Genomic DNA, 11,910 nt, shown 5'->3' with positions numbered 1-11,910 from the left:
GAGAATAGTGCAACAATGAATGAATGGAATTCCAAAATCTCTGTAGATGTTCATTGAAATGAAAAATAAACAACCTAAATTTAAAAAAAAAATAATGCATGAGAATGATTGCATGAAATACAATGTGAAAGAATAGCACGAAACACAATGTATACAAACTTTGTAAGCAAGACAACAATATTGTTGTTGTTATTGTTGTTGTTGTTAAGAACTGTTGAATCCGTTCCAGCTACCATCAACCTTATATATAACAGACCAAAATCCTGCCTGATGCTGTGCCATTCTCATAACTTCTATGGTCCTTAAGCCTATTGACACCACTGAGCCCATCCGCCTTGTTGAAGGTCTTTCCTCTTTTTCTCTGATCCCCTACTTCACCAAGCATGATGGCTTTCTCTAGGGACTGGTTCCTGCTGACAATATGCCCAAAGTATGTGAGATGAGGTCTCACCACCCTCACTTCTGCTAAGGAGCATTGTGGCTGCATGTCCCTCAAGTCAGATTTGTTTGTTCTTTTGGTAGTCCATGGTATAGTCAATAATATACCACAGTTCAAGAAAATTCTATCAGGGTCAGTTTACTCTCTGTAACACATAGATAGGGTCTGCTACATCACAAATCAACAACAAAAGCAATATCAACAACAATCTCTAGGTGGGTAAAGACACCTGAAAATTCATTTTTGTCATCATTTGATCTCACACAGAAAGTATAATAATTTTTAATAACCTGAAGGTATGAAAATTGCTTTGGCTCCAATATGATCATCTTCTCCCACCTTGAGGACTCCATGCACCCACCACTATATGACTTAGTCCACAGGAAGAGGATCAGTGATTAGTAAAGTGGTTAATGAAGGGGGGGGAGGACAAGTAAATGGTAGTTCACATGTTGTGGGGTTTCTTTCCGTTCTCTCAGAACACATTCCTACACTGGGAAATAAGAGATTTGAACTGAATGAAGTTTTCTGACATTTCTTCCCTACACAGGTAATCCCTATTCCATTCTGATGACTCTTTGGGTCTATTCTGATATGAATAAGATATTTTACTTGTTTGTTTTCATTTTTACCCTTTCCCCACTATCTGAAAATAGTGTTTCTGAAAAACCTTCTATAAGCTTTATAGGCATAAAGTGAAGATGCAATTACAATTAATTTAAATGGAAATAAAATTTAGGCATTAAAAAAATAGCCTACCAAATATCACATAAAACCTAAAATAAGACTCATATACAGAGCTCACACTGGTCAAAGTTTGGTGGTGAGTGCAGCTGGGGGGAGCAGGGGCAGTTTGCAGGGTGGGGGAAGGGAAGGTGCTTGGTGAGGCCAACCTCCCAGCTAAGGTGGAAGCTGCTTTTTTAATGGTTGGTTGAAAACAAACACTGAATGCCCATTTTGCTTTTCATCTTTGTTCATGAAAACAAAAATCTTCTTTGGTTTTCTTTTTTTTTTAAAAAAAAAAAAGAAACATAAACTTAATGTAGGTCTTTCTTAAGGTGAAGTGCTGTAAAAGGCAGCTTTCAAAAAGTGGAAGATATTGTCTGTATTGTCCTTGATTATCAGCATCTTTATAAATCTGCTGTTTATTTATCTGTAAATAAACACTTGAGACTGTTAACATCAGCAAATCACACCGCACAGCATATATTGTTACACAGTACAACATAAATTGTTAATAGTAAGACTTTTTAAACATAAAAGTATTAAAACCATAATAGTAAATGTAGTTTATAGTAACTCAAATATATCATAAGTCAGACTATCTGTACTTTAAAAGGAAATTACTATCATGCTTTCAGAGTTTCAATACAACTAATATAATATTATCTTAGCCCTCAGCGTTGGCAAAAGATGGACTCACACAGATAGACTGATACAGTCACTGCAGTGATGGGACAGGACAGGTTCAGATTTGCTGTTCACATGATCGCTATGAATCCTACCCAGCTCAATGGCACCTAACAACACCATCACAGCATTTCTTGTTGTTATTGTTTGGATATCACTGAGTCTATTATAAGGCCCTAATCATTCATTTTGTGGCTAAAGGAACTAAGACACTGAAAGATGAAGCCACTTGCATAGGGCCCCACTTGCCCAGACATAATCAGTGGTAATATTCAGCTTAAACCCAGGTAGTCTAATTCCCGATAGCTCTGAAGGATAGTGGTAAAGAGTCAACCCAAAAGGCAAGTGGATTGAATCCACCAACCATTTCTAGGGAGAAAGATGGACAATCTCCTCTCAAGTGATTTACAGCCTTTGAAAACTCTCTGGAGGGTAAAATAGGAGTCAGTTCTCATCTGATGGCACATGACAACAGTCTGATTCCAGGGAGCTCTGGTGACATAGCCCTTAAGGAGTTGCACTGCTAACCCAACTTGTAGCTCTAGGGGTGGGGTGGGGTGGGGTGAAGATAGGCAATCTCCTCCCAAGTGATTTACAACTTCTGAAAACTCCCTGGAGGATCAGAGCTATAAGTCAGTCCCAACTGGAGAGCAATGAGAGTTTATGAAAATCTAATTCCAGATGTCAGTGACACAAACAGTTAAGCACTTGGTTGATAAACAAAAGGTAAGAACCCATCGGTGGCTCCTCAAGGAAAAAGCCAGGCAATGTGCCCCCATGAAGATCCACATCCTAGGAAACCCTATGGGAGTAGCTATACTCTGTCACATCAAGGTTGCTGTGCAATTTATGGGTATCTAACAATGATCTGACTCCAGGCCCTTCTGTCAGCTATGCCCCCCAACTTGTTATATAAAGCAAGTCTCCCAGAGCATCCTGCCTCATGTTATTGCTATTATAATGTAACCTGGAATTGACTTTAACCTTATGAATGAACAACAGCTATGAGCCTTGCCCTATCCTGAGTCAACCTCACTGTCTCTGAGAGAACACACAAAAGGATTCAAGGATTTGTGAACATCCGCCATTGGGATCAACCCAAAATCAGTGTTCAAGCAACAGTAACCTTCATCCCCTAAACGGTCTCGTTGTCTAACTTCAAAACAAAACAGAAAAACCATTACCCTCAAACTGGAAGGAGGCACAAATCCAGCGAGTGTTCTGAGGCTGTAAACAGCACAGGAAGTGCTCAATTTTCTACAGGATGGGGTGGGGAGATGGGAGGGGAGGGCAGCTGGTGGATTGGAACCAGGTGTCTCTGGATTGCCAAAAAAGCGCAGCTTTTCCCCCATAGGCCGCCTGACTACTGAGTTTAAATTTATGCGTTGAAGGTGCTGTTCTGTGGTTTGGTATAAAGCCTAAGTCACTTTGCCAGTATTGACAGTCTAATAGATTCACACACAGGACTTTAAAATAAGCATCTATATATACACGTACATAAATATATAGCAAGCATTTGTATAGTATATAAATACATGTAGTAAGCATATAGTAAAGTAAGAAAAGAGCTTAGTTGCATTTCTAGACGACTGGCCCTAGTAAAATCCAGAGGCTTGGGAATGCTAAAAGCTGTTTTGCAAAGTGTGGCTTCTCTACTAAAATGCACCTGAAGAGCTTCCTCTGTTTGGTTGAGCGCATGCTGCCAGCTTTCCTGGGAGTTGTATAAGATGGTGTGAGCCTGTGGTGAAAACCATGGCCCTGAGCTAAAAAAGAAATTAAAAGGTTAAAAAATAACCTCTATCCATCCTTAGAATTACACTTTGCAGCGACGTCTAGTTTCCTTTCCTAGTAGATATAATCCTAATTAAAAATAAATTACATGCTGTATAGAACTTGAAATGGAAAAGATAATCCTATTACATATGAGAATATATCCTGATTTTCTTTCCCGCTAAACTGTGGGAGATAGGCGATCAGGCTGAGCCCCCCATTGTCGCCGCTTTGAAAACTTTCCCGCAGCCCTAATCCGTCACGTGACGCCCTTATCAATCCCGGGGTCTGCACGCGAGTTTCACAAAGCGGGCTTTAGGCTCGGCCGCGGCGACGCAGCTTTGCTGAGCGCGCATCATTTGCATTCCGAGAAAATGCCTGCCATTGTGGGGCCTTGTTTGTTCTCAGGATTGCGAGACAGTTGCCGACCAAATTGCAAAAGCCCAGAGAAAGGGGCTCCTTTGAGCCGGCCCAGGCCTTTTGGTATGATAACAAGGCGACTGGAGCGGCTTTTGTGAGACTAGATGACCGCCTGGGCGGCAGAGTCGCCCTCTTTTCCTTTTCTCCGCCCCCTCCCGTTCCTGGACATTTTTCCTCCCCAGGGAGTTTGCCGTGCCCGCTGATGCTCTATTTTTAAATGTATTTCCATAATCTAGCGGATGGGGCGGGGGGGCTCCGGGTTCACTCTGCTCGCGTGCCTTCACACCTCCGCGCGCAGGCCGCCCAGCTGCCCGCCCCGGGCTGGGGCTCCGCGCTCCGCCGGTGCAGAGCGGCCCAGGACCCTGCAGCGCGTAATATGCAGCGCCCACTGCCTTCCACACCCTGCCCCAGGCTTTCGGCTCTCGCCGCTCGTCCCCTTCGCCCCCTCCAAGCACGCCTTCGCTTAGTTCAGCCTAGAGCACGAGCATGATAATACCGCTCAAAGCGGAAGGCCTTTTGTGTAACAATAGCAGGTAGCTCTGGCCGAGTAAAACTCAAACTTAAAACAGCGGGAGCTGAAATCCTGCGGGCCAGCCCAGAACAAAGAGCGCGCGCGCGTAAAAAAAAAAAAAAAAAAAAAAAAACGCAAAGCAGGACCTCCCCGGAACTCTTTGTGCGGTTGTCTGCAGATGTTTAATCAAGGGAACAACTAAAGTCACCTTTTCGCTGCAATTCCGGCGCAAACACCCAGAGCAGACGCCGGCCCCGCCGACAGGCCCGGCCGCTGCTCGGCTCTGCAGCGCCGCGCAGCGCCCGCCTGACCTCGCCGGGTTACGCGGGCGGAAGCGCGGAGGCCGCTGTCCGCCCACAGAGTTCTGAACCTGGTTGGGTCTGGGCGGACAGGGAAAGGCGGGGTGAAAAGAGAAAGCAGGACTTTGGGAGTCCGGAAGGTCACCAGAGGCCGGGTAGGGGCGGGATGGGGGGAAGGGTCAAGGCTGGGAAGGAAAGGAGGAGAATTTAGGGGTTGCGCAGGTCTCCAAGGAAATTTTGGGTGGTGGCAGGGAGAGACAAAAACATTTGGAGGGTAAGGCGTTTGGAAAGGGGAAAAAAGTTTAAGAAAAGGCTGAAAATGTAGCTTCTTGAAGAAGCCAGGAGGAGGGGAGTTACCTTCTTCACATCCTTTCGCTGCTTCACCTGCTGTCTGTCTCCTCCTGAGGTCTGTAGAGAAGAGGTGGGGAAGGGAACCATGAGATACCATCGCTCCCAGAGCATCCAGCTATCTATCATCCCTTCCTAATCTCTCAAGAGGTTTTACTTATTGATATCTGTGGCAGTGTTCTCTGTTGTTGGATAAATCCGAAGACATCTCTCATCCTCCTAGACCCACTGGGGGTACTTCGATTCCTCCGGAGTAAACCTCAGAACACTTTCGAGTCTCAGATTTCAGGGAACACAGATAGGACACTGGAGGCAGAACTAAACTCGTTTGATGAAATACAATCTGCTTATTACCTTTCATTCTTTTTCCATTTCTTTGAGTATGTGGCTTCCCTGTGTGTTTGCACAGCCTACTCAAGTAAGAAACAGGAAGAATCCAACTTGCTCTAGATTGGAGCCCTCTCTCCAGCCTTCAGGTTGAAGGGGGCAGCGCAGTGATAGGTCAGCCTTGGTACCAGCCCAGCCCAGGTACCAGCCCAGAGCGTGGCACCGCTTGCCCTGGAGTCCCACACTTCGGTAGGCAGATGGTTCCGTTTCCCCAGGTTCGTGCCAGGGTTCAACCTCATGCTGTGATTTTGTTCTCCTGGAACGGGACGAGTGTTGTTTCCCAGAGCGGGTCCCATTTGAACAGAAAGAAAATCCTCTAAATAGGCGGAACAGGGCATCAGGAGAGAAAGTTCTCTAAATGCACTTTAATACGAGTCGGGTATTGTGTGGAATTCAGCGCCCATCATCGTTTAACCGGAGAGTTATGGCAGTGATTGGGGATGAATAGAAGAACATAATGGATACATGTGGCGTTTGCTCATTATATTCAAGTTAGTCCAACTCCGCTGTGGAAACTGTTCAACTTTCTCTCCCCTTAGCTTGTCACAGTGAAATAATACAGACATTGGGGCCTCCAATAGGATCGCCTGCCACGCCATTCTATTTCCACTGCTAACGAGGGCTTCATAAGCCTTTGATACAGTCTGATCTTTGAAACCTTTCCAAATCTCCTCAAGCTTATGCTAAATCCTATTTGGAACTTCCACACACCCCCTTCCCTTCCCTGCTAGCGCCCAGAGCTTAAGAAAGCCATTTGGACAGTGACATGCATACTAACACATCGCAGCGCTCTCTTCTGAAAGGGAAATGGGAGCTCTGATCACCGAGGCTCACACGAGCAAAACACAATCGCATACACAAATTTGAATAAAATCAATTTCCCCTTATCCTTCAGGGTCCTTAATCAAGAGGCTATTCCGGGCTCTGTGGGAAGCGGGGGGAGAAGGAAGCAGAGCCTCGCTGGCAGAATAGGCGTCTGTGGCGAGGGGGCCAGCCAGCGTCTGGAATCGCTGGAGGTGCAAAATGCAGAGAGCGGCCGGGGAACTTGGGCCACAGCGGCGAAAGCCCAGGATTTTAGCTCTCTGTCCAAACAGGCGGCGCGGGAGGGGTACAATTAACACAACCCTCCGTCCCATTTACTCCCGGCGCCTGGTGCCAACTCCTCTACATTTAAGGCGCTGGCAGGAAAGAAGGGGAATGCAAAAGGAGTTAAGGAAACAAAGGAAAGATTTCCTAATTTTCATCTCTTGTTTTCGCCTCTAAGCCTTTCCACATTAAAGGGATTGTTGGAGGCTGGCGGAGGAGCGGCGCGAGGGCGAGGCCTCCATTGGCTGCCCGGCTCGAGCGATTTGCATATCGGCGGCTATAAAAGGCAGAGGCGGCGCGAGGCGGCGCAGCTTCTGCGGGGACAAGGGGCGGGAGAGGTGCTGAGTGAAGGCGGGTCCGCGCGTCCTCAGAGCCCGCCAGAGCCGCGGAGCAGCCACCAGCCGACTTCTCCCTCACTGGGTTCGCGGAGTGCGTGCTCAGGGCACCTAAGACTCACGCCCGGACCAGCAAACCAAAGGACTTTCTTGCTCAGCCGTTTGGAATAACAGTTGGACCGGTGACATGAGTCCTAGGAAGCGCGGAGGCAGCCCCTGCCTTTTTCCCTTGCAGCTATTCTGTCTTTGCTGGGTGCTGTCAGTGGCCCAGAGCAAGACAGTGAGATACAGCACCTTCGAGGAAGACGCCCCCGGTACGGTCATAGGGACCCTGGCGGAAGACCTGCATATGAAAGTGTCCGGCGACACAAGCTTCCGCCTGATGAAGCAGTTCAACAGCTCGCTGATCCGGGTACGCGAGGGTGACGGGCAGCTGACCGTCGGGGACGCGGGCCTGGACCGGGAGCGGCTGTGCGGCCGGTCCCCACAGTGCGTGCTGGCCTTCGACGTGGTCAGCTTCTCACAGGAGCAGTTCCGGCTGGTGCATGTGGAGGTGGAGGTGAGGGATGTCAATGACCACACGCAGTGCTTTCCCCGGGCCCAGATCTCAGTGGAGGTGTCCTAGGGAGCGGCCGTGGGCTCGCGCTCCAATGGGCTGCAGAGCGTGTGCCTGGCCGAGCCGCACATCCCGTTCCGCGTTGAGCTGTAGACACGCGCGAATGGCGCCCAGTGCGCTGACCTGGTGCTGCTGCAGGAGCTGGACCGCGAGAGCCAGGCCACCTACAGCCTGGAGCTGGTGGCCCAGGACGGTGGCCGCCCGCTGTGTTCGGCCACAGCTGCCCTCAGCGTGCGAGTGCTGGACGCCAACGACCACAGCCCTGCCTTCCCCCAGGGCGCCGTGGCCGAGGTGGAGCTGGCTGAGGACGCGCCCGTGGGCTCGCTGCTGCTCGACCTGGACGCGGCCGACCCCGACGAGGGCCCCAATGGCGACGTGGTGTTCTCCTTTGGCACCCGCACTCCTCCCGAAGCGCGCCGCCTCTTCCGGCTTGACCCGCGCTCCGGCCGCCTCACCCTAGCCGGGCCAGTGGACTATGAGCGCCAGGACACCTACGAGCTGGACGTGAGGGCGCAGGACCGCGGCCCAGGGCCCCGCACCGCCACCTGCAAGGTCATCGTGCGCATCCGCGACGTCAACGACAATGCGCCCGACATTGCCATCACCCCACTGGCTGCTCCGGGCGACCCCGCCACCTCGCCCTTCTCCGCGGCCGCGGCCGCCGCCGCTCTCGGGGGCACGGACGCGACTTCTTCGAGTGGTTCTGGGGCGCCAGAGACCAGCGCCACCTCACTGGTGCCCGAGGGGGCGGCGCGAGAGAGCCTAGTGGCCCTGGTCAGCACCTCGGACAGGGACTCGGGCGCCAACGGACAGGTGCGCTGCGCCCTCTATGGGCACGAGCACTTTCGGCTGCAGCCGGCCTACGCTGGCAGCTATCTGGTGGTGACAGCAGCGTCGCTGGACCGTGAGCGCATCGCTGAGTATAATCTGACCCTCGTGGCTGAGGACCGCGGCGCACCCCCGCTGCGCACCGTGCGACCCTACACTGTGCGCGTGGGTGACGAGAACGACAATGCGCCGGTCTTCACGCGGCCAGTCTATGAAGTCTCGGTCCGCGAGAATAACCCTCCTGGCGCCTATCTGGCCACGGTGGCTGCTCGGGACGCAGACCTGGGCCGCAATGGCCAGGTCACCTATCGGCTGCTGGAAGCCGAGGTGGGCCGCGGCGGGGGGGCTGTGTCCACCTACGTTTCTGTTGACCCAGCCACTGGGGCCATTTATGCTCTGCGCAGCTTTGACTATGAGGCGCTGCGCCAACTCGACGTGCGCATTCAGGCCAGCGACGGTGGCACCCCTCAGCTCTCCAGCACTGCCCTGGTGCAAGTGCGAGTTCTGGACCAGAACGATCACGCGCCAGTCCTGGTGCACCCGGCGCCAGCCAACGGCTCCCTGGAAGTGGCAGTGCCTGGACGCATGGCAAGGGACTCAGCAGTGGCGCGCATTCAGGCCCGGGACGCGGACGAGGGCGCCAACGGGGAGCTGTCTTTTGATCTGCTGCAGCAGGAGCCACGCGAAGCCTTCGCCATTGGCCGCCGCACGGGGGAGATCGTGCTCACCGGCGACCTCTCCCAGGAGCCGCCCGGCCGCGTGTTCCGGGCGCTGCTGGTGGTTTCCGACGGCGGGCGCCCTCCTCTCTCCACCAGCGCCACGGTCAGCTTCGTAGTAACAGCAGGCGGCGGGCGCGGGTCCGAGAGTCCTGCTAGCGCAGGGGGCACGGAGCGCTCCCGGCCGGCCGGCTCTCGGCTCGGGGCGTCGGGGCCGGCGCTGCAATGGGACACGCCGCTGATCGTCATCATCGTACTGGCGGGGAGCTGCACGCTGCTGCTAGCCGCCATCATCGCCATCGCTACCACCTGCAACCGCCGCAAGAAGGAGGTGCGCAAAGGGGGGGCGCTCCGGGAAGAGCGGCCCGGGGCGGCGGGCGGCGGATCCTCGGCTCCCGGCTCCCCGGAGGAGGCCGCCCGGGGAGCTGGGCCCAGGCCCAACATGTTCGACGTGCTCACCTTCCCTGGCAGCGGCAAAGCGCCCTTTGGCAGCCCCGCGGCCGACGCGCCCCCGCCCGCGGCCGCCGCGGCCGAAGTGCCGGGCTCGGAGGGCGGCAGCGCCACTGGGGAAAGCGCCTGTCACTTCGAGGGGCAGCAGCGGCTCCGCGGCGCGCACGCCGAGGTGAGGCCTTCCTTCGGCTGGGCGCCCCTCTCCCGGCTCCGCGGACAGGCTGGGGGAAGGGACAGGAGGGGTCGGGGTGGCGTCGCGCAGGGGACGCTTAACCTCTGGTACTTTTGTTTGTTTCTTTCTTTTCCGACCTCGGAACGCACCCCATTTGCTGCTTCAGCCCTACGGCGCGTCTCCCGGCTTCGGGAAGGAGTCAGCGCCCCCTGTGGCAGTCTGGAAGGGGCACTCGTTCAACACCATCTCTGGGCGAGAAGCGGAGAAGTTCAGCGGCAAAGATAGCGGCAAAGGGGACAGTGACTTCAATGACAGCGATTCCGACATCAGCGGGGACGCTCTTAAAAAAGATCTCATCAACCACATGCAGAGTGGTGCGTACTCCTCTTCCCCTGCAAGCTTGGCCTTCTTCCCCTCCTGCCCAGCGTCCTCTCTTCTCGGCTCCCAGCCTTCCTCTCTCTCTCTCCCTCTTTTTCTTTTCCTTTCCATCCTCGAGTTTCAAACCCAGACCTGCCTCATACAGTGAGCCTCAAGGTGTCCAGTCCAGCAGTACCACCATTTGGCCACGGCACACTTCCCACCCTGGGAAGCTGAGAACGGGGTGGCGCTAGCCAGCTAAGGAGGGGAATTTGGCTTCTATGGTTTGGGGCGTCTCAGTTTGTTGGTTTGGCTTTTATTCCAGGACAAAATTCAGGATCAGCTTCCTGTTAAGGTGCATTCACCGCTGTACCTTTCTAGTCTTAAATCACTGTATTCATCACCATGCACGCTTTCCTTTTCAGGAAAAGAACCTGACCCTGTGACCTCATAATAACCCTTATCCACTCTCTGCTTCGTTCCTGTTAGGACTGTGGGCGTGCACTGCGGAGTGCAAGATCCTGGGCCACTCTGACCGCTGCTGGAGTCCCTCTTGCGGGGGACCTAATGCAGCTCCCCTACATCACCCACCTGCGCAGATGTCCACCTTCTGTAAGAGCACGTCTCTGCCTCGGGATCCCCTGCGCAGGGACAATTACTACCAGGCCCAGCTGCCTAAGACAGTGGGACTGCAAAGCGTCTATGAAAAAGTGCTGCACAGAGACTATGACAGGACTCTGCTCTCCCCTCCCCGCCCGGGGAGGCTCCCAGACCTGCAGGAGATCAGCGTACCCCTCTACCAGTCCCCCCCTGGAAGGTACCTGTCCCCGAAGAAGGGGGACAATGAAAATGTGTAATCCCACGCTGCATGTCTTCACACATTTACAGGTCACTCCCGAGAAGCCCCTAAGTTAATTGACCCGTTTCAGTGTTGTATATATATATATAAATATGCAAGATGTGCCTTAAAAAGAAGTTGTTGGAAGCTATTTCCAATTACATTGGTACTGTTTGGTATTTGCAAACAAACAAAAAAGATGTAGTTAATGTAATTTTTATGAAATGTGTGCAGTATTTAATTTTTCTTATCATGCTACGGATTTTAATTTCACTTGCAGCTTGCCATTTTCTTAGTGTTTTTAACCTGTACATTGTGTAATGTAATGTTTGTATATAATGAAATTTTGTTATATTTTTATATAATAAAAGCTAAAGTGGAAGTTATTGCCAAAGGAACTGTCTATACGACAAAAAAAATATTGGAATTACTTAATGGAAATTTATCCCTCACCTGAAACAATCTAGTGTTTGAGAAGTTTTGCCTTGCCAAGTATAACTTGTATATCTTGAGTCTGTGGTAGATTTCAAGTTCAATGTTATTTAATTACACTTGGATTTCTGTAAACCGTGTCACTTATAAGCACAGTAATAAAGGATTTGTCATGTGTTTAAATAATCTGCTAATTGCTTTTCATGAAGTTACCTATAATCAGACATATCCACAAATCGTTTGAGTACCAGAATTAAGCATTCTTTCAGTATCTTTTTATTTGAGCTGCTTCAAATAATTCATGTTCTTGGTAATATTAAAGCTGGGAAATTTAAAGAATTGGGAGATTACATCCTGTTATTAAAAATACTTGTTGGTTAAAATGTAAACATGTGCATCTTCAGATATATCAGCCTCTCTATAAAAACTCCTGACTTCTTGGCTATTTACCAAAAGTAGAAGAAAGCTAGTTTTCTGTTGTTCATTCATTAAGTAA

The 11,910-nt window shown here is 51.3% G+C and overlaps 1 protein-coding gene across 1 annotated transcript; it reads left to right on the top strand.

The window, feature by feature from the left end:
• The first annotated feature begins 7,192 nt into the window (after positions 1-7,192).
• On the top strand, positions 7,193-11,001 carry PCDH8 (protocadherin 8). Its single transcript, XM_006884574.1, is given in 3 exon segments — positions 7,193-9,787; positions 9,954-10,161; positions 10,634-11,001. Coding segments are annotated over 3 exon segments (3,171 nt in total).
• The last annotated feature ends 909 nt before the right edge of the window (positions 11,002-11,910 follow it).

The sequence above is a fragment of the Elephantulus edwardii genome, unplaced genomic scaffold (assembly GCF_000299155.1).
Source record: "Elephantulus edwardii isolate Elephantulus edwardi_28Jun2011 unplaced genomic scaffold, EleEdw1.0 scaffold00036, whole genome shotgun sequence".
Classification (NCBI taxonomy): domain Eukaryota; kingdom Metazoa; phylum Chordata; class Mammalia; order Macroscelidea; family Macroscelididae; genus Elephantulus; species Elephantulus edwardii.
The sequence above is the reverse complement of the archived record's forward strand: the minus strand, read 5'-3'. Positions and strand labels throughout refer to the sequence as shown.